General features: G+C 35.2%; 1 protein-coding gene across 7 annotated transcripts in view; it reads left to right on the top strand.

Annotated features, from left to right (window-relative positions):
- DGKH (diacylglycerol kinase eta) overlaps nucleotides 1–26,278 on the top strand; it is a 243,015-nt gene that overhangs the window by 90,671 nt on the left and 126,066 nt on the right. For all 7 annotated transcript variants that reach the window (XM_043998633.1, XM_043998637.1, XM_043998632.1 and 4 more), the window contains exons 3-4: nucleotides 6,736–6,846; nucleotides 14,252–14,332. In XM_043998633.1, the coding sequence (XP_043854568.1) occupies nucleotides 6,736–6,846; nucleotides 14,252–14,332 (192 nt within the window). The remainder of the gene's footprint in view (nucleotides 1–6,735; nucleotides 6,847–14,251; nucleotides 14,333–26,278) is intronic.

Raw genomic sequence — 26,278 nt, 5'->3', positions numbered from 1 at the left:
TACTTTAAATAAGATAAAGAATTTTTACTTTTCTTAAATCAGTCAAACTAAGTTGTTCATGGTTTTCATTTAATGATAAGAATAGTGGCTTTTTAAAAACCAAGAACAATTCTATTTTCTTCGTCTCTTTTTCTTTTTAGCCTTGTTTTAGATCTGCCTCTCTAAAAGTCATTCATACTTTTCTTTATTGTCCTGAATGGTAATTCAGTTTTTAAAAACATGCAAGAAGAAACCTTGCTAGAGACAAAAAACTTAGGGGCTTTAGTGGATTGCAAGCTGAGTATGGATCAGCAGTGTGGTGTAGATACCAAAAAAGCTAATATACACTTAGGTTTCATTAATAGAAAACTTAGTTTTGAGAATATGTACTATATTCTGCACTGGTCTGATCACATATGATAAATTATATTCTGTTCTAGGTGCCCTAGCCAACAGGCAGTTCAATTCTGTATATGTTAAGTATTTACTAACTATAAGGTGTAATGATTGGAATGATGCCACCTACTGGAGACTTGCTGTGGGAAAGTTCCACCATGAGGAAAATGCCTCAGAGACATTGTGGCTTTTCCTTGGCGTCAGGAAATGACGTTTGCTCATGGGTGCTGCCTATCAAGGCTACCAGCCAATCAACTTGAGGAGCCTACTATTTTCTGGGAGGAGAGAGGAAGGAGGAAAGGGAGCCTGCACGGAGAGCTCTTTCGCTTTTGGGTTCCTGACTTGGTGGTGGTGGGGGCATAGGACTTCACAGGAAATTTGAGGAAAGATAGGAATGCCAGGCTGTTGGAATTCTGTTTCTCAATCTTTTTCTTTCTATTTTCCAATAAACCCTTAAAAACCTAAACTTGTTTTATCAGTGATTTTAGTCAGTTTCCCCAAAAACTGGGGGAACAGATTAGAATCCACATTTAGAATCTTAAATTACACAAAGGAACTGCACTAAGGGATTGGGGAACAAAAAAAAAATGAAATATTTCCTGCCCTCAAGCAACTTACATTCTATTGGGGATATACAATATGTACAGCAAATACTAGTAAAATACAAAGTTAAACAAAGTGAGTTCTAGAGGCAGAATTCATTCATAACTTGGTGGGTTGGGGAGATCAGGGCAGGACATATTTAGTAGGTGGCACATGCACTGTTCTTTAAGGAAGTAAGGAATTCTAAGAGCTGAGCATCCCAAATGCAAGGTACTGCTACTTTTGTAGGTGAACAGTTTGGTTGCTGAGAAGAGCAGAAAGAGAACATTTGTGACAAAAATCAGTTTGTGAAGAACTACAATCTCTCAAATAAAATGTTGAGGAGAGACACTGATTTTTCCTCACATATGACTCTCAATCTCACAGTTCCATGCCTTTTCACTAGCTGTTCCCTAAGCCTGGAATGTCATCTCATTATCTGTTTCCTTAATTCTCTGGCTTTCTTTTAGACTCAGATAAAGATCACACCTTCTTTAAGAAGTCTTTTGAAATCTCTCAGTCCTGACCACCAATGTTAAATGCCTTTCCTTTGATATTTACCTTCCATTTACACTATGCGTATTATTGGTGTTCAGTTTTATTCTGTTATATTCCCCCTTATAATGTAAACTCCGTGAGGGCAGGAACTGTGTTCTGAGATGGATTGTGGCTGGCTATATATTATTTTCTATAGTAATTTTCTGTTTATGTCATTTCTCCATTAGACTATATGATCCAAAGGGGCAGGGACTATATCTTTTCTAAAATTTGTTTTCCTCTCAGCACCTTGGATAGCTCTATGCTACATTAGAGTCTTAGCAAATGTTACATCAGATTAAATTTATGAAATTTCTGGGCATTGCTTCAATTAGAATTTTATAATTTAGCCTTTTTTGTGATGAAAGATTTACTTTCAAATTTACTTTCTCATTTCGTTAGCATTTGTAATCTTAATATTAAAAATAATTTTGTTCAGCAAAACTTTATTATTTGAACTGCCAAAAGTTCACTGAGGTTTACACAATCTGATATTAAATATGTGTGCTGGTAAGTTCTAGTCCTATTAGGTAAATTTGTAGCAAACCTTCCAAAATTATTGATGCTTTTTCTTTTGTTGCTATACTATTCTTTTCTCAAAACAACCAAGCTCAAGAGGCAGTGTGGTACAGTGGGTAAAGAGCTGTATTTTTTTTTTTTTTTAGGTTTGGAAGATCTGTTCCTGCTATACTTTCTCTCTCAGTGCCAATGTATACCATAGGAGTTCTTTTCTAGGAATGCCTTATACTGCTAAAATCACAGGTCCCATCAAAAGCAAATCAAACTTAAGAAGCCCAAATGATTATCTACTTCAGGATTCATTGATATATTTCATGACTAATTAGTAACTAATCGTGTCACAGAATTTTTAACATTTCAAATTTTGAAAAGTTGGAATTTCAGGTTTACTATTTTCTTTTTCTTTTCTTCTTTTTTTTTCACTTCTGTGATATACAAATCAAGGATTATATTATATTCACTATTTTCTTATATAGTTAACACTTGTCTTCCACATGTAGCATGGGGATATCTTTGTATGACTCTAAAGAGGCAGAATAGACATCTCCAGTCTTTTTTCTGCCCATATTTCTCCAAGAGAGACTTTAAGTTCTGCCAGGAGGGGAAGTAAGAGATTTGGGCCAGAAGTGCACTCTCTCTCCCTCCCTCCCTCCCTCTTTCTCTCCCTCTCCCTTTCCCTCTCTTCTTCTCTCTGTCTCTGCCTTATATTCAATCACTTAAATTTAAAAATGTGATTTTCAGTATGTGGCAAAGCAAAATCCAAGTAGCCAAAGAGAACTATACAATCTTTTTCTATAGAATGATTACTCATGATGGATGGGGTTTGATAAAAACAAAGTGATTTTTCAGTATGTTTTCCTTCTTTAAGTTGGTATATTTTTGGACACTTTACCAAATAATAAAAATACTGCCCCCAACCCCCACAGCTACTTTGCTTGCATTTTGAATAACTTGTCTTGAAGTTCATCATCAATATTTTACCATGAGTTGTTTTACTTTTAAGTATATTATGAAAAAATGTTTAGCCTTCTAAAATATTATTTTAGTATGTATTGGGGGAATTTTCCTCCTTATATAAATGCATCTCCAATTTGAAATGAAAGTCAATATTCAAACTGATTATAAATGCCTAGAATCATAGGTCTGTTTTTTTTTTTTAAATCTGGAAGGACCTTTTAGGGATGATTTGTTCCATACATCTTGTTTTACAGATGAGGTCCAGATTGATTGAGGTCCAGATAGATTATGTAGCTTGTTCAAAATTATGCAGCTAATTAGTGGCAGGGTTTAGTGGAACCCAGATCTCTGGATTCCTTGCCAAGTATTTTTTCCACAAGATCTTGCAAGGAATGCAGTAAAATGACAGGTAACTTTTAAGTTAATTGTGAGATTCCCATTTCTGTTCTCAAATCAGCTTATAGTTTCAAATTTTAGGATATTTAGAATATTGCACATGAATGAACTGAAGAAAATATTGCTCTTTAAAGTTTCAAACTCTTAAATTTTTAATAATTAAAAAAACCATTTATTTTTTGTTAAATTTGTAACGATGTGTATGGTCTGGTGCTCTCAAAGGGAAAGGGACCCTCATTTGTAATCACAAATCCATTGCAATCCAAGTCATACCAGTGTTGAGTGGAAGAAGCATTCTCAGACTTGCAGTAACTTATGTGGGTTGTGACTTTGATACTTTTCTGGTAGGGATTTTTTTTATTCTTTTTTTTTGAGGCAATTGGGGTTAAGTGACTTGCCCAGGGTCACACAGCTAGTAAGTATCAAGTATCTGAGGCCGCATTTGAACTCAGGTCCTCCTGACTCCAGGGCCAATGCTCTATCCACTGTGCCACCTAGCTGTCCCATTTTTTTTATTCTTTATTCTTATTTCCCCAGGGCCCAAAAACCCAAGGCTAGCACCTATAATAATGATTGATTGATTTTTTTGGAATCAGCATAGAAAAATGTTAGAATTTAAGGGTATAAGTGATGCAAATACATAACTGGGGAGTTATTTGGCCTGTGCTTGACTAACCCAGGAGAACTGAATGGCCTGGGAGACCTTAAGTAAAAGAACTTTGATCCCATGATTGTTTTCTTATGTTTAAAAATCCTTACATGTAAATTGATACCAATTTACAGAAAGCAAAATCAGGCAAGTTGGATCACAACATAGATCAAAGCGTATAAGTATGGCAAAATTTAAAGTTAGTAGACTCTTCCCCAGACCCCTGATAAGTTTTTCACTGTTGTTCATTATACCATTATCCATATTGTTAGGGTCAAATCATTACAGTTCTCTATATACACATCTATTAGTGCAACCCAAGATAACATTAGCATTTTTATCTCTTATGCTTATGTAGCATAATGAGCTAGTCACCTCAGGCTACCAGGTCCTTTTCACTCAAATTATTTCCCTACCATATTTTCCTTACTCTATAATTTTACATTTGAGTTTTTAAGCTAAATGTAGGATTTTATGTTTCTCTGTGTTTCATTTCACCTTATTAGTTTTGGCTCCCTCTCTAGCCTATTGATGTTGTTTTGAATCGTGATTCACCATGCTTCCTCTGCCTTCCAACTTTATGTCATCTTAGAATTTGAGCAACACACCATCTCTGACCTTATCCACATTATTGTCATAGAATGTTAGCGCCAAATTTGATGAGGCCAGAGGACCTGGATTTCAATTCTAATTGCTGTTTACTACCTAGAAGACTTCAGCAAGGTACTTAATGACTCTGGCCTCTATTTCCTCATCTGTAAAATGAAGATTTTATGCTATCCATCTGTGGAGAGAGAATTGATAGGGGCTGAATGCTGACCGAGGCACACTTTTTTCTTTATTTTTCTTGTCTGTGTTTTCTTTTACAACATGACTAACATGAAAATGTTTTGCATGACTGCACATGCATAACATATCAAATTGCTCACCTTTTTATTGGATCACTTATTTATTTTAATAAACATGTTTATTTAAAGTTTTCAGTTCCAAATTCTATTCCTTCCTCCCTCCCCTCACTTTCCCTGAAGCAGTAAGCAATCAGATATAGGTTATACATGTGCAATTATGAAAAACATTGTCATATTAGTTATTTTGTATAAGAAAACTCAAAAGAAAAAAAAGAAAGTGAAAAATAGCTTGTTTCACTCTGTGTTCCATCAATATCAGTTCTTTCTTTGGAGGTGGATGGTATATTTCATCATTAGTCCTTTGGGATTGTCTTGAATTGTATTGCTGAGAGTAGTTAAGTCATTCACAGTTCTTCATCAAACAATATTGCTGTCACTGTGCACAACATTCTCCTGGTTCTGTTCCCTTCACTATACATCAGTTCATATGAGTCTTTACAGGTTTTTCTGAAATCCTCCTGCTTGTCATCTCTTATAGCACAATAATATTGCATTACAATTATATACCACAGCTTGTTTAGCCATTCCCCAATTGGTGGGCATTCCTTTGATTTCTATTTCTTAGCCAACACAAAAAGAGCTGCTATAAATATTTTTGTACAAATAGATCTCTTTCTTTTTTGTGTGTCTTTGTGATATAAATCTAGCAGTGGTATTTCTGGATCAAAGAGTATGCACAATTTTATAGCCCTTTGGGTACAGTTCCAAATTGCTCCCCAGAATGGCTGGATCAGTTCACAATTCTACGAACAATGAATTGATTAGCATCCCAGTTCTCCTACATCCCCTCCAACATCCAACATTTTCTTTTTTTGTTATATTAATTGCTCACCTTCTTAGTGAGGAGGGGGAGAATCTGGAACTCAAAATTTTTAAAAAATCAATGTTAAAATTGTTTTTAAGTGTAATTGGTGAAAAAAGTAAAATTAGAAAATTTAAAAAATGGTTTTAAGTCTAAGTAATCTCTAAGTTCCCTTTCAGTGTTCATGATCCTTTGAATTTATTGATAAAAATATTAAGCTAGGATATTGCTAGAGACACAGACACAGACACACAGACACACACAAATACACAAACACACACAGACACAGACCTGACTCCAGAGGGTGTGGTATGGTGGAAAGAACTCTGGATATCTGGAGTCAGAGAAGATCTCTGTGTTTGAATCTTAACTTTGCCACTAAATGTGTGACTTTGGGAAGTCCTTTAACCTTTCTATGCATCAATAGCCCCATTTGTAAAATCATGAGGCTGAGCTACATGGCTTCTTAACATCCCTTCTAGCTCTAAATTTATTTTGTACAATTTATTAATTCACTATTTTTTGGATAGGATTGTGAATTCACCTAACTATATGTTGCTCATCCAGATTTTGTAAGTAAAAATCCTAGATTGGAAAGTAGGCTCTGATACTTTATAATTGGGTGACAAGACCACCAATAGATCAATCAATCAATCAATCAACAAGCATTTGTTAAGTACCTACTGTGGAACAGATAGGAGCCAAAGATCCAAAGGAAAAGAAAAATAAACCACAACCTCCCTGAAAGGAGTTTACATGCTATTAGGGAAAACAAAATACACATGTATAAGCATGTGCTATGCGTATAGGTGTATGTATGTGTGTGTGTACTATATATGTGTGCACTGAAGTAGCTATGATTAATATAGTGAAGCAAACTAAAAATTTTCCCAGCAGCACTATGAAATGAACCTTTTAAAACAGAATGATAAGATGTCTTATTGGATAAAATGCTCATTTGGTGGTATTCATTATCATTTAAATTTTATTATTTTTGCTTGCTTCCCCAGACCAGTATTAAGGAAGGATTACTCTTGAAGCAGACCAGTTCCTTTCAAAGGTGGAAAAAACGTTATTTCAAACTTCGAGGTCGTACACTCTACTATGCCAAGGACTCAAAGGTAAGAAACTAGTGACAAATCCTTATAAAGTAATTGTGATTGTTTATGAAAGTAAGTTTGAGTTTCCCCCCATGAAATTTATTATAACACTATTTGCTTTGGAATGAGTTAAAAATAAATTTGATTAGTACTGCCTCTCCCCAACTCTGCCCCATTCAAAGTGGATGGGAATCAAAGTTAGGAATCAAAATACAAAAATGATCTTATAAGAAGTCAATTTCTGCCAGTCTCATAAAGATATACCTTAAGGGTAGTTTTATAATAAGGATTCAGTGTATTTCCCTTTTATTATGTAGATTAAATTAGAGCTTAACTTTATTTCTGTGTAAAGCAAAAATTAATTTAATAGCTATGAAAACAAATGAGGTTTTTTTGTTTATGTTTTAATCTTTTCTAATTTTTTTAATTCTTTAAATTTTACAAACCCACAAATAGATATAGACTGATGATAGGGAAGTTAAACTTTAGCCTTAAAATGAGTTAAAACTCTTCATTAGCAAATACCTCATTGAATCTAATTAGATTTAATCTTCTATTAATGTTCAAATAGACATGTAAAACTAGTATTCTGGAATCACTCATCAGTATGGAGTGTGAAAAATTCCTTGCTACTAGCACTTAATAATTGGTATGGTTATTCATGTTGTTGATACAATTGGTAACACTATTCGAAAGCAGAAGGAAACATATTTAGGGTCCTAGTTTATTCATCAATAAAACATAAATAGCCCATTAATAATACATTTCTAGTGTAGGACAGTGTTTAAGAAATCACATACTTAAATATTTTGATGCATGGGTGATCTTAGCAATATGGATACTTCCACCAATGGAACAGATCACAATTTATCCATATAGTATGACTCTCGTCCACATATTCCCATAAATTATTGAGAGGGAGGTTCCCAGGGTTCTGTAATCTTTCTCTAGATCTCTTGACAACTGATGGCTAACAGCTGAGAATGAGGACTGTCAATCAGTTCTTGCTACATGGTTGCTGTATCTATATCTACATACATGCACACGCATACATACAAACATACATGCATATACACATACATATCCTTTATGTTGCTTTTGTAATTCCATACTTTAATATGTTGCAGTTATGCAGCTTTTTCTTTCTCTTTGTATGATCATACAGTTAAATACTTCAAAGAGTGTGATATACCATGGAAGTGTCACCCAAAGAATATTGACATTTAAAAAAATAGAGATTGGTTTCAGGGAGAAGCTTAGAGTCATTAAAAACAGTGCACAGTTTCACAAGCTTTCCTCTTCTTCTCCTGCTCAGTAATAGGCCCGGGCTCATTCTTCTTTCACAAGTATCTGTCTATTTTTATAGGCTATCCATTCTATTCTTTATCACATTCTAGACAGTAGCTCCTCCTTATCAATTTCCTTGAGTTCTTATATGTCTCATTCAGGAAGTTCTGTGCCTAGATACAAACAACACAGTATCATCTGCAAAAAGGAGAATCTGGAAGATTTCACAATCTAGAGAGAATCTCCCTTCCATTTGTGCTCTGTGCTATACAAATTCTGTGACAGTAGTAAACAACTTTGGCAAGCATATATGTGTGTGTATATTGATATCATTTATATCTGTATGTTTTTCTATACATATATGTATATTCTTTCTTTCTTTCTTTTTTGCAGGGCAATTGGGGTTAAGTGACTTGCCCAGGGTTACACAGCTAGTAAGTGCTGAGTATCAGAGGCCAGATTTGAACTTAGGTCCTCCTGAATCCAGGGCCAGTGCTTTATTCACTGTGCAACCTAGCTGCCCCTGTATATATCTTTCTATACACATACGTGTCTTGTATTCTTCCTACCTTTTAGTCTACTGTATAATTGTATTACTGTAAAGATTTATTCTGCTTTCTGAATGTCATTCACAAATAGTGACTATTCCTTTCTCATACCTTTGTCAAAGATGTCCTTGATATGTGTGTAGATTATTCTCATAAAGTTTTTGTTAAGGGAGGAAAGTAAGCATATGAATTAGTGGTTATTAACATTTTTTTGGTTTCCTTTTTTCAGGAATAATAAAAGTTGGGTTCCCTCACCCCACCCCAGGCCTTTGATATTCTCCCCTCTTCCAGATATCTTCAGAATCTATTCCTCAGTGCCCTCAAAATTCCTCCTCTGTATATACTTGATCTGTTACAGCTATTCTTCCTGTCATTTTCTTTAGTGTTGTTTCTTTTTTCTCATGTGATATATTAGGAACTTTTATGTAAAAGTCCAAACTTGGTGACTCCTTTTGTCATGGACAGAGTTTATTATAGAAATCTTACTGTTGAGCTTGGCGTCAGGCCGAACTGATTTCTAGTGCCACCCATACACTTACTGGTTATATTTCCTTGGGCAAATCATTTAAATCCTAAGAGCCTTGGACCACTCTGCAAAACTCTGAAATACAGAGGGGTTGTGATCTTCATTGAGAAAGGGAGTGCTTTTCCTGATAAAATCAGAGGTACTTGACATATAGGAACCTTGACTTCTCTTATCTGTTCATTGTCCTTCTTCTTGTATCATCTTTATTTTTTTCTTTAGTAGTATTTTTTCCAATTACATGTAAAGATAATTTTTAACATTCATTTTTATAAGACTTTGAGTTTCAAATTTTCTTCCTCCCTTGCATTCCCCTTCATAGGACAATATAGGTTATAAATGTGCAATCATGTAAAACATATTTCCATACTGAAGTTGCTTTATCTTTAAATAATCTTAAGATGAACTGGCTTAGTTGGGTGTCTTACCAAGCTTTCATTAAACTTGCTTTTCCCTCTACTGGACCTGATTGTTTTATGAGGCAAGGGTACTCATAATCTTCTGCAATCCTCTCTCCTTTAATATCCTAAAGTAGTGCAGTCCTTGGTGCCATCCATTTGCTCACTAAGAACATCAAGTGTTTTCTGCCCGAGGCAGTGTGTAGGTATTTTTGTTATGATTGCTTTATATCATTTAAAATCCCTTAGGAAATGGCATTAGTGTATGTCAGTATCTATTTTTTTTTAAATCAATCTCCCATTTCCCAATAACTTCTTTTAATAGGTCAAGTTGGAGATACCTCAGGTGTGTACCATACCTAATTTTGTATTGAATTCAATTTTTATCTCTGCTAAGTTGGAAGTCGGACTCTCCATAGACTGTTGATTATAAAATGACTAGAACCTTGGTAACCAATTATTCCATGTCTGTAAAACTGTAATTCATTTGACTTGTTGAAATTTTTGATGCTTGCCTTACCCTGTGTTTCCCAATTCTCTTGTCAAAGAAAGTCATCATGATATATTGACATGAGATTTCTGTATAATCTACGTGCCTTGACCACACTTATTTATTACACTTAAACCATTATTTTCCAGTAACAATTTTACTCTCCTCTGTGTCCACCCTTCCATTGAAGTAACTAAGCATTAAAGTATATTTTTATTTAATTTGGAGAATTGAAGCCTCCACATAATTTCTTTACCTCTTTACCATTTCACTCTCCACAACAAGTGTTGCAATTATTTTCAGGGAAATTTTGGTTTTGCCTTTCTTGGTAAATATTTATCTTGAACACTGCAGTACAAAATGACCAAATACCCTATGATAAAATGTTTCTTGTTGCTTTTGAACACGTTATAAAACCAATCCAAATTTCATTTGCCTTTCTAAGAAGAAAAAAAATGAATTCTCTTTCCATTTAACTGCAACTTCCTCTTGTCTTCTGATTTTATTTTTAGGTAAAATGTCAATATTGACATGATTCAGTTTTTCTTTTAATTTGTCTCTTTATTGGTCACTGTACAGGGATCTCACATTTCAAGTAAGATAATGTTTATCATGTTATTCTTAATACCCTATGCTGTCATTTTTGCTGCTCAGCCATTATCCTCAGAGGAATAAAATGGAATGTACAAGAATGAATGCAGTTTTAGATTTCTCTTTATTTCATGGGTTGCTGTGGTCAAATACTTCATCACTAATGTGGCATTTAAAATTATATGTGGTCACCTTATTTCTGTCCCAAGTTTTAGGAAAACTTAGGTGGGGTTCCTAATACAGTGCTACTTATAAATTAGAGGCTTTAGCACTAGTTTTGGGCATTAAGCATTTATTAAAACATATTAAATATTAGTAAAGAAAGAAAACATGGCTCAGAAAGTTCAAAAGGGCCAATCTAGAAGACAGGAGAGCTAGAGCTCAGCGTGGCTGCCTCCTCCTCCAAGTCCCCCGCCACGATGCGTCTTCGTTTCTGAGTGTGTGTGAGCGGAAGCTTCTTGTCATCTGGAGGAGAGGTGGCCCTTCCACACTGCTCAAAGCTAATTGGCTAGCATCATTCAAATCTATTTGTTTACTTGACTTGAGGGTGGTCCATGAGCAGTATGTGCTGATGTCAGAGCCTTCATTCAGGTAGGTGTGGTTTTTAGTGAGGTAACTTCTATTGTCTATATTCACAGTGCAAAGTCCAACTACCTTTCCTTTGAAATTCTCCTGACTTAAGAAAGGTCTGGCCAGGCTCTCTGGGTCTCATAGAACTCCATTATTTTCTCACACTAAGTTGACAAACTTAAGAGTTTCTCCATACATGATTGAGACAGGCTGTCTGAAAACAGACTTAGTCTCTTTCTGGGACCATGCTTAAAGCTTTTCCTGCTTGATAGGACTTTCCCTCTTTTGAGAACAAATGATTGTCTCAATAACACAATCATTTTTTGGAGTATGACTTAGTAAAGGAAGGGATACCTTTTTTATTAAACACTTATAATTGATATCCCAAACTCTGGTAATGTTTAAAAGTAACCTCTATTTGGGAAAAAACCAAACAAACAACTTGTGATACTTCATTTATCTCAGAGAACAAGAGATTAAATGAACACTAGGTGGCCATGTGATTAATTATTGTTGAAAACTTTATTAAAATAAATTAAATTTGTTTTTACTGAAACATTAGCAGACCTCAAGTTTCCCTGGAGGGAAGTTTTGTGTTTTCCTATGGAAAGGGATTGTTGAAAAGAGAGTTTTTACCCTCTCCATATATCCAGAGAATGTAGCATCTCATTTCGCAAAATGAGGCATAATTAGAGAAATTGTGAACAAAAGAATAAACTTAGGATTTGGATGCATCAATGGACGGATATGTTTGCATTAAATGAAGTAGAATTCTCATTGTACTTGAGACTGGTTGTCTCTTACATGGAGTATTGTGTTTAGTTGGAGCTGCCATATTTTAAGAGAGACACTGATTAATTTGCCAGAGGAGATCTAGGGAAAGTGATTTGGAATGCCGATGAACAACCAAACATGCCATAAAGAGATCTGTTGAATCAATCTCAGTTGGGCTCAGTCTCAGGATCTAGGATTTGAGTTAGTAGAAAGGACCCTGGGTTTGGAATCAGCAGACTTGTTACTCTTCTACTTGCTACCTGTGTGATCTTAGAAAAAAATCAGCTCATCTCTCTCTATCTTGGTTTCCTCATCTGTAAAATGAGGGGGTTGGACTAGTTGACCTCTAGAATTATTTCCAACTCTAAAACTATGATCTTATGATAAGAGAGGACTGGGGAAGACACATATTTGTCTTCAAATATTTGGAAAGTATATGAAAGAAGGATAATATTTATTCTGAATAGCAACTCCCTCAAGAAAGGAACTTATGCCTTTAGGTGGACATTATCAGGAGGAAGATTTCAATTCAAAATAAGGAAGTGTTTTATAATTGGAAAAATTTTATAATTAGAATTCTAATTCTAATTAGAATCCAAAAATGGATCAAACTTGCTCATAAGGTTAGTTCTCATTCATGTAGATATTGGGTGATTCCTTTTTAGGGATAATATAGATGGTATTCATTTATTAGCTAAGTGTTTGGACTACATGACTTTTAATGTCCATTTGAACTAAAAAATCCTGTGATTCTGTAAGAATTCAAGTGTATAGAGAATAAGAATGCATGAGAGGAAGGTAGGCAAAGTTAGAGCACTGGACTTGTAGTCAGGAAGATACCAGTTTGAATGTCATCTCGGACATTTGCTATTTTTGTAACCCCAGGAAAGTTACTTAGTTTGTCTCAACCTCAGTTTCCTCATCCTTAAAACAAGGATAATAATAGCACCTACCTCACAGGGTGGCTGTGAAGAGTAAAATCAGATAATATCTACAAAGTGATTTACAAAGCTTAAAGAGCTGTATTTGTGTTACCATTTATTGGATTTTCCTGTCTCATCAAGAATTTCATTTCTATTTTTTTAACCACTGAAACATCTTGTTCAAATCAATATTTAAGCATATCCTTCAATAGATCTCTGATCTCATTGATTTGAGACTTCCCTTCAACAATGTAGATTGTAACTGCATCCTTACTTGCCTATCCTCTGCAATTCCTGTGCATTTCCTCTCCAAAGATGGCCTCTCAGTTTAATGGAGACCTTCCTTGCTACCTCATCACATACAAATGATACTACTGGAGCATTCTGGCTGTCTACTTCCCAACTTTCACTCTTGTCATATGACCAGCCCATCTTTTCTCCCTGTTCTACAATTCTCTTGTGACACCCTTTATTTACTCAGCCTCCTACCCTGTTTTCCATGTATTTTCTTGTTGATCACATGTTGCAGAAGCTCACGCCTATCATGTACTTCTCTCTTGTTCTCTGATACTCATCCTTAGTTCTTCAGAGAGAATGGTGTTTCATATTTTCTTGACATATAACAGTGACAAAACATTAGTATTAAAAAGACAGCAAGTATATACAATTTAGCTTTCCATGTTGTTAGGATTCCTTGATTGAATAGTGGCTTTCTTCAAGCTTGTGATTTGAGGCTTTTCCCCTCAAATAGCCAGGTGGAGGATGTATAAGAGAGTATGGACAGGGGGTTTTGCACAGGCCCAGTAGACTCAACTACTTGGATTCTCTGTTTCATTGTCATATAATTATTTACAGTGTTTCTGATAATTTTCTTTATTATGGCTCAGTTGTAAAGCTGTTATTTCTATTTTTGTAATTTAATTTTCCTCTCTTTTGAAAAAAAAATTCTAAGAGGGCATGGATTTACATTGTTAGAAGGAATAGACATACCAATGAACTCTATTAAAACAACCAAATAGCAAAAGACCTCTGCAAATGCATTACAAAATAGACACTGGAGATGAGTTTTTTTTTTTAAAGCATTATAAGTTTTTAAAAAAGCATTATAAGTTTGTAGATGATGATCAGACTTTTTTGGTTGCTCACTGATAATTTTGTTCCTAGGAACTCTTTCAAAAGAGAAATGACTGAATCTTATCTGCAGAACGACTTTTCCTACAACTTCCTCCTCATTCCTTAATTGATACTGCAATGCAAAAGTAGCTAATGGCGTCTCTTTCTGGATTGGTTTGTGATGTGTTTGTGTTATTTTTCACTTACAGTCTCTAATATTCGATGAAGTTGACCTCTCGGATGCCAGTGTAGCCGAATCAAGCACAAAAAATGTCAACAACAGTTTCACGGTATGTTACCATTCTGAGAAGTCTAGTCTAATGCAATCCAAAGACTTTTTGCTGACCCTATCAAGGATGCACTTATTAAAATTCTCCATCACTTGTACTTATTGAGGAACTTGAAAAACTGAATAAATTTTAACACTCTAGCATCATTAAATTATTCTAACATATTAAAGTACTCTGACACCATTCCAATCATATCCTTTTTATATAAATTTTGAATTAAGTAGATCTCAATTATGAAATAATCAGATTTTTCTTTTGATTTTGTTGCTTTTATGTGTTATTTCCTTTAAATTCAATAATTTATTCCATTGATTTTGAATAGGTATATTTCTCATCTTAATTCTTAATTGGACAATATTTTTGTGAGCATGAAAGTTTTAGAAATGAGAAAAAATTCAAGCTTATATTTAGGAAACCGAAAGAATGTACATCCTTATTATAAACTTTTGTTGGCATGCTCTGACAGAACTGCTAATTTTCTAGGTAGTGTGGATAGAAATGAAGGGATAGAATTGAGATGACTTGTATAGTTTCACACAGCAAAGAATACCTAGTCTCTTATATTCAGTATCTTCCTTTCTTCTGAATGACTGCTCCTCTGCCTACAAAGACAACCATATCTTTCCTATGCTTAAAAAAGTCTTCCTCTGACCCTGAAACCTCCTCAATCTATTTTTTATTTCTCTTCCCCTTTCAGTTAGAAGGATTGACTTCAGAATAATGACCGAGAAAGGAGGAGAATAGGTCCAACTACTTGAATTTTCAGTTTCACGGTCATATAATTTTTTTTTTTTTGGTGAGGCTATTGGGGTTAAGTGACTTGCCCAGGGTCACACAGCTAGTAAGTGTCAAGTGTCTGAGGCTGGATTTGAACTCAGGTACTCCTGAATCCAGGGCCGGTGCTTTATCCACTGCGCCATCTAGCTGCCCCCACGGTCATATAATTTTAAAAATAGTTTCTGATAATTCATTTTATTATGACTGTTCAGAAGCTATGAATTTTTATTTTTGCTATATGATTTTCCTCTTATTTTTGATCAAGTTAGCTAGTGTTTTTATAATCAATTTTCTTAGTTAAAAAAACAGCTTTTGTTTTTTCTTATTCCTTCTATAGTTGTTTTGGTCAAGTTTCTCTATTTCACCTTTGTAAAGGTACCTGGTCCTTCTTCTTTGTTTAGTACCACAGATCTCATCCAAGTCTACTGGTCCAAGAAAACACAAAGAATAGACAGTAATATCTGAGAAAAAGGTACAACAGCAATGGGCTTACAGGAGGGAAAGGAATGGTGTTAAGACTATGTTTGTAATAAGTATACCACAGAAAAGTCAACAAAGTGATTGATAGTGATGACTATACACTAACTGAGGTAGCGAAACAAATGAAACATCTGAGGAAATGAGCCATCTCCAATGGTTATGAACAAATACCTCACAGCAAAAATAAGGGTGCAGTGTGAAATGATGGAAAAATTGCAGAATTTGGAATCAGAGGACATGGATCAAATCTCAGTTTCATCATTTATTACCTCTGTGAACTTTGACAGGTTGCTTAACCCCTTTGGATCTCAGTTTCCCCACAGATAAAATAAAAGCATTAGATTTGATGGGCTTTAAGGGTTCTTCCACCTCTAGATAAATGATCTTGTAAGTAAATGACAGTACCAGGTAAATGAGGACCAAAACTAGAACTCCTAAGGAAAAATGCAATAAGTCTAATTAAAGATTACAGAATTTAGAAGAAAATTTGGAGACCTATTCCATAACAGCAGATGCTCAAAAATAGAATAACAGAAGTATATTGCAAAAATACAGAGATAGAAGGAAAATGAATGGAACAAAAATTTAAAAAGAAATTAGAATGCATATAACCGCTACAAATCCAAAATAATGAAATTGAAGATAGAATATAAAGAGGAAATTTAAGGATCATGCTTCTTCCAAAAATCATAAGAAAAGAAAATATGAATATTGTGCTTCAATAAATTGTATAAGAAAATTGTCAAGACATATTGGAAACTGGTGGCAAAGTAGAAACTAAGGAAATGCACATAACACTAAAAGAAAGCCCAAGCTGAACTTACCAATATATGTCCTGATCAACATTTAGAACTATACATTAATATTTAAATGTTGCAGTCCACAAGATTTATAAAAAACCTTTCATATTTCAAGGAAAATCAATTAGATTATGACTATCACAAGATTATTCTGTTTATTATATAACAAAGAACAATTTAGTTATGACACTTCAAATGATCAAAAATGAGAAATCCTACAAATATGTGCTTAAGCATTAAAGAAAATAAGTGAGGGGCAGCTAGATGGCGCAGTGGATAGAGCACCGGCCCTGGAGTCAGGAGTACCTGAGTTCAAATCCGGCCTCAGACACTTAACACTTACTAGCTGTGTGACCCTGGGCAAGTCACTTAACCCCAATTGCCTCACTAAAAAAAAAAAAAAAAAAAAAAAAAAAAAAAGAAAATAAGTGGATGTTTAATGAAGGGAACAGTTTGAATCATTCCTTCAGAAGAACCTGATAATAATTTACTATGCAAATTTGACTAAATTGAAGAATGCTAAATGCTTTCACTAGCAAGGAAAAAGAAATGAAATGTTTGTTTTCTTGTCAATATGACTAAATGACAGGATGGATATGGGGTGGGGACTTTCTTTTTATTTGTTTCAATTAAAAAAAATACTTGCACATTGAAAGACATTGAGAATTCAAATAGCATCAATGGTCTAGAAAAATCTAAGGCACAAAAGATATATAATGGTAAAAATCAAGTAGAGAGTAGATAGAAGTGAATTATTGTTTCAGGAGAGAAAACTCATTCTCTCATTAGTAAATTAATATAGCTGACATCATTGAATATATTGTTTTCCTGGCTTTACTTTACTTTGCTCACTTAAGTCTTTCCATGTTTCCCTGTATTGCTCATACATTGTCTTACAACACAATAGTATTCCAATATATTCATAATTTGTTTTCTCATTCCTCAAACCATGGCCATCTATTCTATTTCTACCTTTTTTGCTACCACAAAAAGTGCTGCTATGGATGTTTTGGTGTATATGGAGCCTTTTTGTTAGTGACCTCTTTGGTGTACATGCCTATTAAGGGAGTCTCTAGGTTAAAGGGTATGAATATTGTAGCCACTTTATTTTCACAATTTCGAATTGATTTCCAAATGCTTTTTAAAGAAAACTAATTCACAGCTTTAACAATAATGCAGTGGTGTTCATGTCTCTCCCCACATGCACCATTGACTATTCCAATCTTTGCCAATTTGCATGGTGTGAGACAAAACATTAGGGTTATTTCAATATGAATTTCTCTTATTATGAATGATTTAGATATTTATCATGTAATTATTATTAGTTTACAATTCTTCTTTTGATAACTTTTCATATCCTTTGCCCACTTCTTAGATCCTTCCTTCCTTTGAACTTTTCTACTTCTTATACTCTCTACTATTCATCTTGTGCTCAATCAATTGGTCAATCAATCAATATTTAACTCTAGAATCAACATTTAACTCTAGAAGAACCAGTGTTTAAGAATTCCTAGAGGGAGCAGCTAGATGGCGCAGTGGATAAAGCACTGGCCTTGGATTTAGGAGGACCTGAGCTCAAATTTGGCCTCAGGAACTTGACACTTACTAGCTGTGTGACCCTGGGCAAGTCACTTAACCCTCACTGCCATGCCAAAAAAAAAAAAAAAAGAATTCCTAGAAACACCAACCTGTATCAGTTGACACAGCACATTTTTTAAAAAACACAATATAAAAAATAGGATAAAAATTTTTACTTCAAAATAAAAGTATTATAAATTATTTTGTGTCAGTTCACGCACTGGGTCTTTTTACTATTTAAACACCATTTTGGGGGCAGTTAGGTGGCACAGTGGATAGAGCACTGGCCCTGGAGTCAGGAGGACTCAAGTTCAAATCCAGCTTCAGACACTTAACACTTACTAGCTGAGTGACCCCGGGCAAGTCACTTAACTCTGCCTCAAAAAAACCCCCCAAAACAAAACAAAACAAAAACCAACCAAAAACCAACAATAAAAAACCCACACCATTTTATAATTTATCAGGGCAGCAACTCAGTTTTGTATTACTGGTACATAAATGAAAGCCCTGCGTGTTTACAACAGTCATTCACTAAATGTCTGGTAGTGATTTTGTGCCTATTCCACACCCCGACCTCCACCCCATTTTTAAACATTAGCATGTTTAAATTTTTTTTAAGTGCATGTGGAGAATTTTCACATTATCTTCCTTCTTCCAATGAACTTGCTGTCTCTTTAAAAATGTTTTCCCACCGTTATTTATTCTTTCTTTATCTATATTCTATTATGTGTTTCAACTGCAATAATAGCAAGCTGGCACACACAAGTTGTTATTTTGAGAACTGTGAGAACAGAAAGAAATTTGGTGGCCTGAAAGATTTTCCCTTTTATTTCATTGTCATCACTTTGGTTTCAACCCAGGTGTTGAAGTTAATGGGCAAACTAACTTCCAAATAGAAGTAAACATGCTTTTAAAAGAAACAATCCACTAAAGTCTCACTGTAGAGCATTATGTGCTTCTTTGACACCAGGCAAAAGCAGTGTCAATGTTGAAAGCCAAGAAGCTTTGCATCTTATGTGGCTTTAGGTATCAGTATTATGATTGAAGCTAATGGAAAAAGCTGACCCCTGAGAGGCTGACCTTAGTGTACGTTGTTTTAAAAGCCTTTCAGTTCATTGGACTATTGATTTATTTTGGAATGTTAGCTGCACATTTGTGTTCTAATAATGACTTGGGACCTGAAGAATGTTGTTTTTCCAAAAGCTTTTCAGCTACCCATCTTTACTCTAAGATTCAGTCAGTCAACTAGCATTTATTAAGTTTCTACTCTGTGCCAAGAACTGTGCTAAGGGCTGGGGATACAAAGAAAGGCAGACAGTAGTTCTTACCTTTGTAAGGTGCTTTATGCTTTTTTCCATAACATTTTTGTGTTCTTTCTCATTTCAGTGTTCTAATATCTCTGGGAGATAGGTGGGGCTTAAGTCATTATTTCTATTTTACAGACTAGGCAATTTTCAGCTCTCAGATTAAATGGCTTTACCAAAGTAACATTACTTAGTGGTAGAATAAAGACTAAAACCAGGATGTCCTGAATTCTAGTGCAGAGGTCTAATTAACTGACAAACCACCTTCCTTTATTTAAATTTCCTCTTTATGTTGCCCCCTCTTTTTGATCTAATTGCTTTCATATTATTCTTGTTGTTCTTTCATCCCCCATTTTTTAAAAGGCAACTCCACAGTGTAGTAAAATTCTAATGACTTAGTTTTCATTAAATTTTATGCAGTTTATCATCACTGTAGCAAACTCTCTGATGCCTTAGTTGTGTGGGAATTCTATTTAGTGTGTGATGGGGAGTTAGATCTATTATGAAAAGGCCCTTCTTGTTTTTGACTTCAAAGAGGCATAGTTTTTATTATAATTTACTACGTATGAAGCGACTTCAGTTTTAGTTGGAAAGATGACTTATATTTTGTTGTATGCATATGCCTAAAGAAGAGGACTTTTTAGGTGATCAAAGAACAATTATGTGGCAAATATTAATTTTTCAAAATTTTTGGTAGAAATAATTATTTTCCTTAAGTTTTTTTTGGGGGGGTAGGGCAATGAGGGTTAAGTGACTTGCCCAAGGTCACACAGCTAGTTAGTTTCAAGTGTCTGTGACTAGATTTGAACTCAGGTCCTCTTGAATCCAAGGCCAGTGCTTTATCCACTGCACCACCTAGCTGCTCCCCTTTCCTAAAGTTTTAATGAAAATTTTGTTTAGTTTTTAAGACTGATGGTAACTTTAAACAATTAATGGCAATAACAGTTTGAAGTATCTTTTGTTTGTATAGAGAATATTTTATGTAAATAAAGTCACTGTGTTCGTTAAATACAAATTTAGTTCATATGGTTTAATATAAACATCCTGTTAACATTTTTAATGATTTGTCTGCAGTTGTGCATGAAATCCCATGGTTATTGAGAATTCACTCTGCTTTAGTGGATCCCATGAAATGAATAGACACCATGTGATAACCCTTATTTTTAGTACTAAACGATATTTGGGACAAAGAATCATTTTAGTTCAACTTTTACTTTGCCGTAACAGATGAGAATTCAAGAAATGATTAGTGTTACATGATGGATTATTCTTGAAATATTAAATTGCAAATTTTAAAATACTAATATGAATGTAACAGACTTAAGTTTTCAGGAACTCACTTTGATTGCAATTAACACCTCTATTAAAATGACAATGGATTTGAAATATTTTTATTTCAAATAAAGCTGTCAATCAGCTTTAGTAACAAGTAATATAAATTAAAAAATGTTATCTGTAATCATAAGGAAAAATACATAAGATTTTTTCATGTCCAATTCATGTTCAAATAATTCAGTGACTTCATTAAGCCCTTATTATATTCAAAGAACTAAAGCTAGGTGTTGGCAATACAAAGATAAAAGGAAAAAAATCAACTTGTCTGCCAATCTTATGTTTTCTGGGTGTGGGTATAGGTGGTATTGGTGATAACACTTGTATATGGAGATGATAGTCTGAGATAATTTGAGAAGGGAGAGGACACAAATGGATCAGAAAAGGCTTCTCTTAAGAGATAGTACCTGACATAGGTTTTATAGGAAATAAGCTCAGAATTTTTAGTGGAGGTAGGGCTGGGGAATGAGAGAGGAAGGAGTAGGGTAGGGGAAGTACATTTCAGGTATTTGGCAAAATTTGTACAAAGGCAAAGTGGCAGGAGAAAGTATACCTACACCAAGCAAAAGCAAGTAGCCCTTTCTGCTCTAATGTAAAATGTGTGAGGTGAAGTAATATGAATTAAGTGTGGAAAGCTAAAGCTGTGATGATAACCTGTAAAGGCTTTAAATGCCAACCTAAAGAGTCTGTATTTCATCCTAGAGACAATGAAGAGCCATGGAAGTTTCTTGAGCTACAAAGAGTCATGTAATATTAATTTGACACCAATTACAAAGCTTTTAAAATATTCCAGATGAGGAATGTTAAGGGTTAGACATAAGGTGGAGATGGCATGGATAGAAGGATCAATGCAAGAGATGCTGTGGAGAAAAAAAAAGCAGCAACACTTGGTAACTAATTGGATTTAGGGAATGGTGGAGACTGCAGAGACAAGGATGACTCAGTGGTTGTAAACCTGTGTGGTGACCTTATTTAAATTAGGGAAATTTGGAGAAGGGATGGCTTTAGAGAGAAAAATATGTCTTACTTGGACATGTGAGATACCTTTAGGATACCTAAATGTAGAAGTCCTGCAGATAGCTGGTAATATGGAACAGCAGCTGAGGAGGGAGACTGGATATATAGATGGTTATTTCTGTGTAGAGATAAAGAGTTGATAAGGTCATTGAGAGGATGGAGAAAGAGACAGAGACAGAGAGAAAGAGACAGAGACAGAGAGAGCAGAAAAAAGGGTAAAGGTCTGTGATAGAGCTTTGGTGACTTCCTGCAATTAAAGGGTGAGAGATGATCTACAAAGAGACTCAGAAAGAGTGATCAGATAGATAGGAAGAGAACTGGAAGAAAGCTGGGTAATGAAAGCCAAGGAAAGAGAGATTGTAAAGAGGACTAAGTAATAGCATAAGAAGCCACAGAACAGTCAAGAAGCATAAGAACTGAGATTTGGCAATAAAGACTCTATTCATTCTTGGCTGTACCCTCTAACCACCTCAGAATGGTTTACCTCCTTATCTTTTATATTTTTTGTAAAGTCCTATATAATCAAGAGAACTTTTCATTTGCCACCAGTACTTCATTGGGAGAATTGCATCTCTAAGCAAATCTAAGACTGTGATGTTAGAATCCAAATGAACTGGTTCTCATGTACTTAATGGTCACTTAGTCAGTCAATAACATTTATTAAGCATCTACTATGTGCCAGGTACTGTACTAAGTTATCCTTCTCTAAGATCTTACAAGTGAGTTTCTATTCAATGTACTGATGCTCTCCAATTTCCTGTTGCCATTTCCCTAATTGATCCTAGAATTTTACAGTGCTATGTTATAAGGGAGTTAGGACTTCTGGTCCTCATTAGCATACATCATTTGTTTTTCGGAACCCACTGTAAGATAATATCCTTCATCATGTCCTTAATGATGTCTTCCAATTCCTTAATTATTCCTTCAGAAAGTTGTAATAAACATAAATAAGCTTAAAAATAAAAATCAATCCCACTCAATCTCTGTGAAGGCATTAATATAACAGTGTGTCACTAAAACTCCCTCAATTGATCTGCTTCCTGAGTCATCTAGTTCTTTCAAGTAATTCCCCTTTTCATTAGTCTGTGCCTTTTCAAATTCCTTCAGCTTTCCTTTTTCAGGTTACGTTTAAAAAATACCCAGAGCAAAACAACTAAAATATCAAATTAATTTGATACAGCATCAAGAAATGGAATGAAAGCCACAGAAGCAATTAGTGCTAAAGCCTGGAGCCATATTTGTGAAGCATTTAGACTTTTTATACCGCTCTAATTCTTTTTCTTTATTTTCAAGCCAATACAAAGAGTTTTAATGAAAATGATACCTATTCTGAGTGATGTACTCTTTTAATATTTGACTCTATTGATAGTAAGTTTGGCCATTACTTGATTTTGAAGGCTAGATTTGGCCAGAAGCCCTAGAAACCTCTTTGTCTACCTGTTATTGTTGCAGGAATTTCCATGCTGTGGCTTAGAAGAGGCCTAAGACATGTCTAAGGAAACAGAAAGTGAAAATTCAGAGCTAATTTCAGTGCAACTGACACATTGTATTTTTTCATTAACAAGAAGTCAGAGGACTTTAAAAATCATAGAATGTTTAATATTTGAATTCTTCATGGTAACAGTTTCTTCTTATTTTCCCATCATTTTGATGGTTTGATAAATAGGCTTTTAAAATATTTTTGCTATCTTGTTTTGAAATTGAATTACCCAAGCATTAGAAAAAACATATTAGTGTGGGTTAAACATATGCTTTATTATCTGTTTAATGCTGTCCTATTCAAAGTCATGTTAAAATCTAGACATATACAAGGTAGGCATTGTTCTTAATTAGAGTATCTAATTACATTAAAAAAGAATATGTCCAGCCTTAGACACTTGATACTTACTAGCTGTGTGACCCTGGGCAAGTCACTTAACCCTCATTGCCCCGCAAAATTAAAAAAAAATGTATATATATGGTCATCTGGTTACTGCACATGTAGTTTTCTATAATTTTCATTCCTTTATAGAGTTCTCATGTTTTTACAGAGTTATAGTAATTTATTGTGTTTGACTACAAGTTTGGGTTATCTGTTGCCAAGTGTCATTTGCTGATTAGGTCTTGACAGGCAGCCCACTGTTTAGTGAACACTTTTTCTAGTAATCCAATAGCGTCATTGTAAGGAGTCTGGTGGGAGAGCTCAGGGGAGGATGCCAGCAAGAGAATCTTCATATATTCTCTTTTGCTTGAATATGCTTTGTACTATTCTGGGAGGAGAAAATCATCAGCCATAGAAACCACTGGAAGCCTTGTTGCTGACCTTACTGTTAGGATTTGGGTCAACCAAAGTCCACAGAACCATGTGTATTTGTTTCCGATTCCAGATGTTGTGGCAAGAATTCAATTCAGGCCGACACTCACTATGCTAAGCACTTTGCCAAGCAAAAGAGAAAATGGTGCCTACACTCAAGGAGCTTGCATTCTCCTCGGAGGATGCAACATTTAAACAGATAAGGGGGCACATGATTGTTTAAGGATGGAAGGAATGTTAATCAGCTAGCGAGATTAGCTTATGTGCCTCCTCCTAAACCTTAAAGGAAGTTATACATTTTAAGAGATGGAAGTAAGGACAGAATGCATTCCAGGCATCGACGGCAGCCTGTATAAAGGCTTCTAGGCAGGGGAAGGAAGATTATACAGGGAATATAGCAAGTAGGCCAATCTGACCATAATTAAAAGTCCATGAAGGGGACTGTGAAATACGACTGGAAAGTTGGTTGTGAAGGTTAAGCCATTTTCCTGATCTGGGAATTGGTTTTCTAATCAGTAAAATGAGAGAATGGGATGGGATGGACCTCTATATTCCCTTCTGTTTCCAAATCTCTGACCTCATCATTAGTAAACTTCAGGCCGGCAAGTTTGTCTTCACTTTCTGACAAAATTCTAGAACACATTGCTAAAGGGACAACTTGGGAACATTTAATAATCATTACTGTTCTTCCTCAGGAGCCAACATTGTTTGTCCGTTATTGTATTAAGAAAACCAGGAATGGTAATAATAATTCATTCAACAAGCATTCATTCAATGAACACTCACTAAGCCCCTATGACAGTATGTGTTTGTTACTATACTAGGCATTGGGGGCACAAGGGGAAAACAAATTCTTTTTGTAAATTTTGCTACAGTGGAGTAAGGAAAGAATGTATAGTACATAATAGCAGTTGTGATTGCTCTTACTGCAGCTCTTCTTGTCTTGCTTATTGTAGCCCTGTTACTTTATTTTGGTGAGATACCAGTGATCTAAGTCATACAGAAGGGGAGAAAGAAGAGGAAATGGGAGGAGGGTGATATTTAGTGGATAGCTACTAGGCTTATTAGTATGTTTGACTGTAAATTTAAAATCTTATTACATGGACCACGGCTTTGGAGTTTGGAAGGGACCTTCTTCTTCTTCTTCTTCTTCTTCCTCTTCTTCTTCTTTGCAGGGCAATGAGGGTTAAGTGACTTGCCCAGGGTCACACAGCTAGTAAGTGTGAAGTGTCTGAAGCCAGATTTGAACTTTGGTCCTCCTGAATCCAGGGCCAGTGCTTTATCCACTACGCCACCTAGTTGCCTTTGCTGACCCCTTCTTTCTATAGATGATGAGAACTTAAGTGACTTGCCCAAGATCACATAAATAACCTCCCTTTTCTCCCTGCAAAGGATGTCTTCTACCAAGTTCCTGTTACTTGACTGACTGAGTAGCTACACTAAAAGTATTTGGAAAGAACCTTGAAGGTCATCTGGTCCAGCACTATAGCTTTATAGATGAGGAAGTGAAAAGTTAAACATCTTGCCTGAGGTTATGCTATTGTTCAGTCTTGTCTGACTCTTGGTGACCCCATTTAGGGTTTTTTTGGCAGAGATACTGGAGTTGTTTGCCATTTCCTTCTCCAGCTCATTTTCCAGATAAGCAAACTAAAGCCAACAGGGTTAAGTCACTTAACCCAGGGTCACATAGCTAGTGAATGTTTGAGGCTGGATTTGAACTCATGAAGATGAGTCTTCCTGACTCCAGACCTAGTACTCTATCTACTGAGCTACCTAGTTGCCCTTAAGGTTAAACAAGAAGGATGAGGCAGAATCAAGGTTCAAATTCAGGTTTTCTGACTTGAAGTCAGTTATTCTTTCTCATGTCACACACTGCCTCCCTAAGGGATGCTAGGAATTTAAGGGACTGTAGCAGGCTAATGGAGGAGATAACTCTGGGGAGGTGAACCTTACTATAATCCCCTCCTACCACCACTCTACCACACATTGTTGTTTGTTTCAGCAACTCATATGACCTTCTTTGCCAACTAGTATTTACATACTTATGTTTAAGAACAAAACAAAGCTCCCCAAAACTCAATATTTATTTCAATTGAAAGACAAAATGAAACATAAAGTCTATGATCCTTATAAATAGACTAATTATTGGAAGTTGGGGCAGCTAGGTGGTGCAGTGGATAGAGCACTGGCCCTCCAGGGACAGTCAGGAAGACTCAACTTAACCCCTATTCCCTCAAACATCTGGGGCCATCTCCGATCACCCTGATGTATATCCTTCCACTGGCCCCAGATGGCTCTGGAGGAGAGTGTGAGGCTGCTTATTTTTCACAGCCCTGCCTCAGTTAAATCCAATTCACTGCAAGTC

Source organism: Dromiciops gliroides, chromosome 3 (genome assembly GCF_019393635.1).
Source record: "Dromiciops gliroides isolate mDroGli1 chromosome 3, mDroGli1.pri, whole genome shotgun sequence".
Taxonomy (NCBI): domain Eukaryota; kingdom Metazoa; phylum Chordata; class Mammalia; order Microbiotheria; family Microbiotheriidae; genus Dromiciops; species Dromiciops gliroides.
The sequence above is the reverse complement of the archived record's forward strand: the minus strand, read 5'-3'. Positions and strand labels throughout refer to the sequence as shown.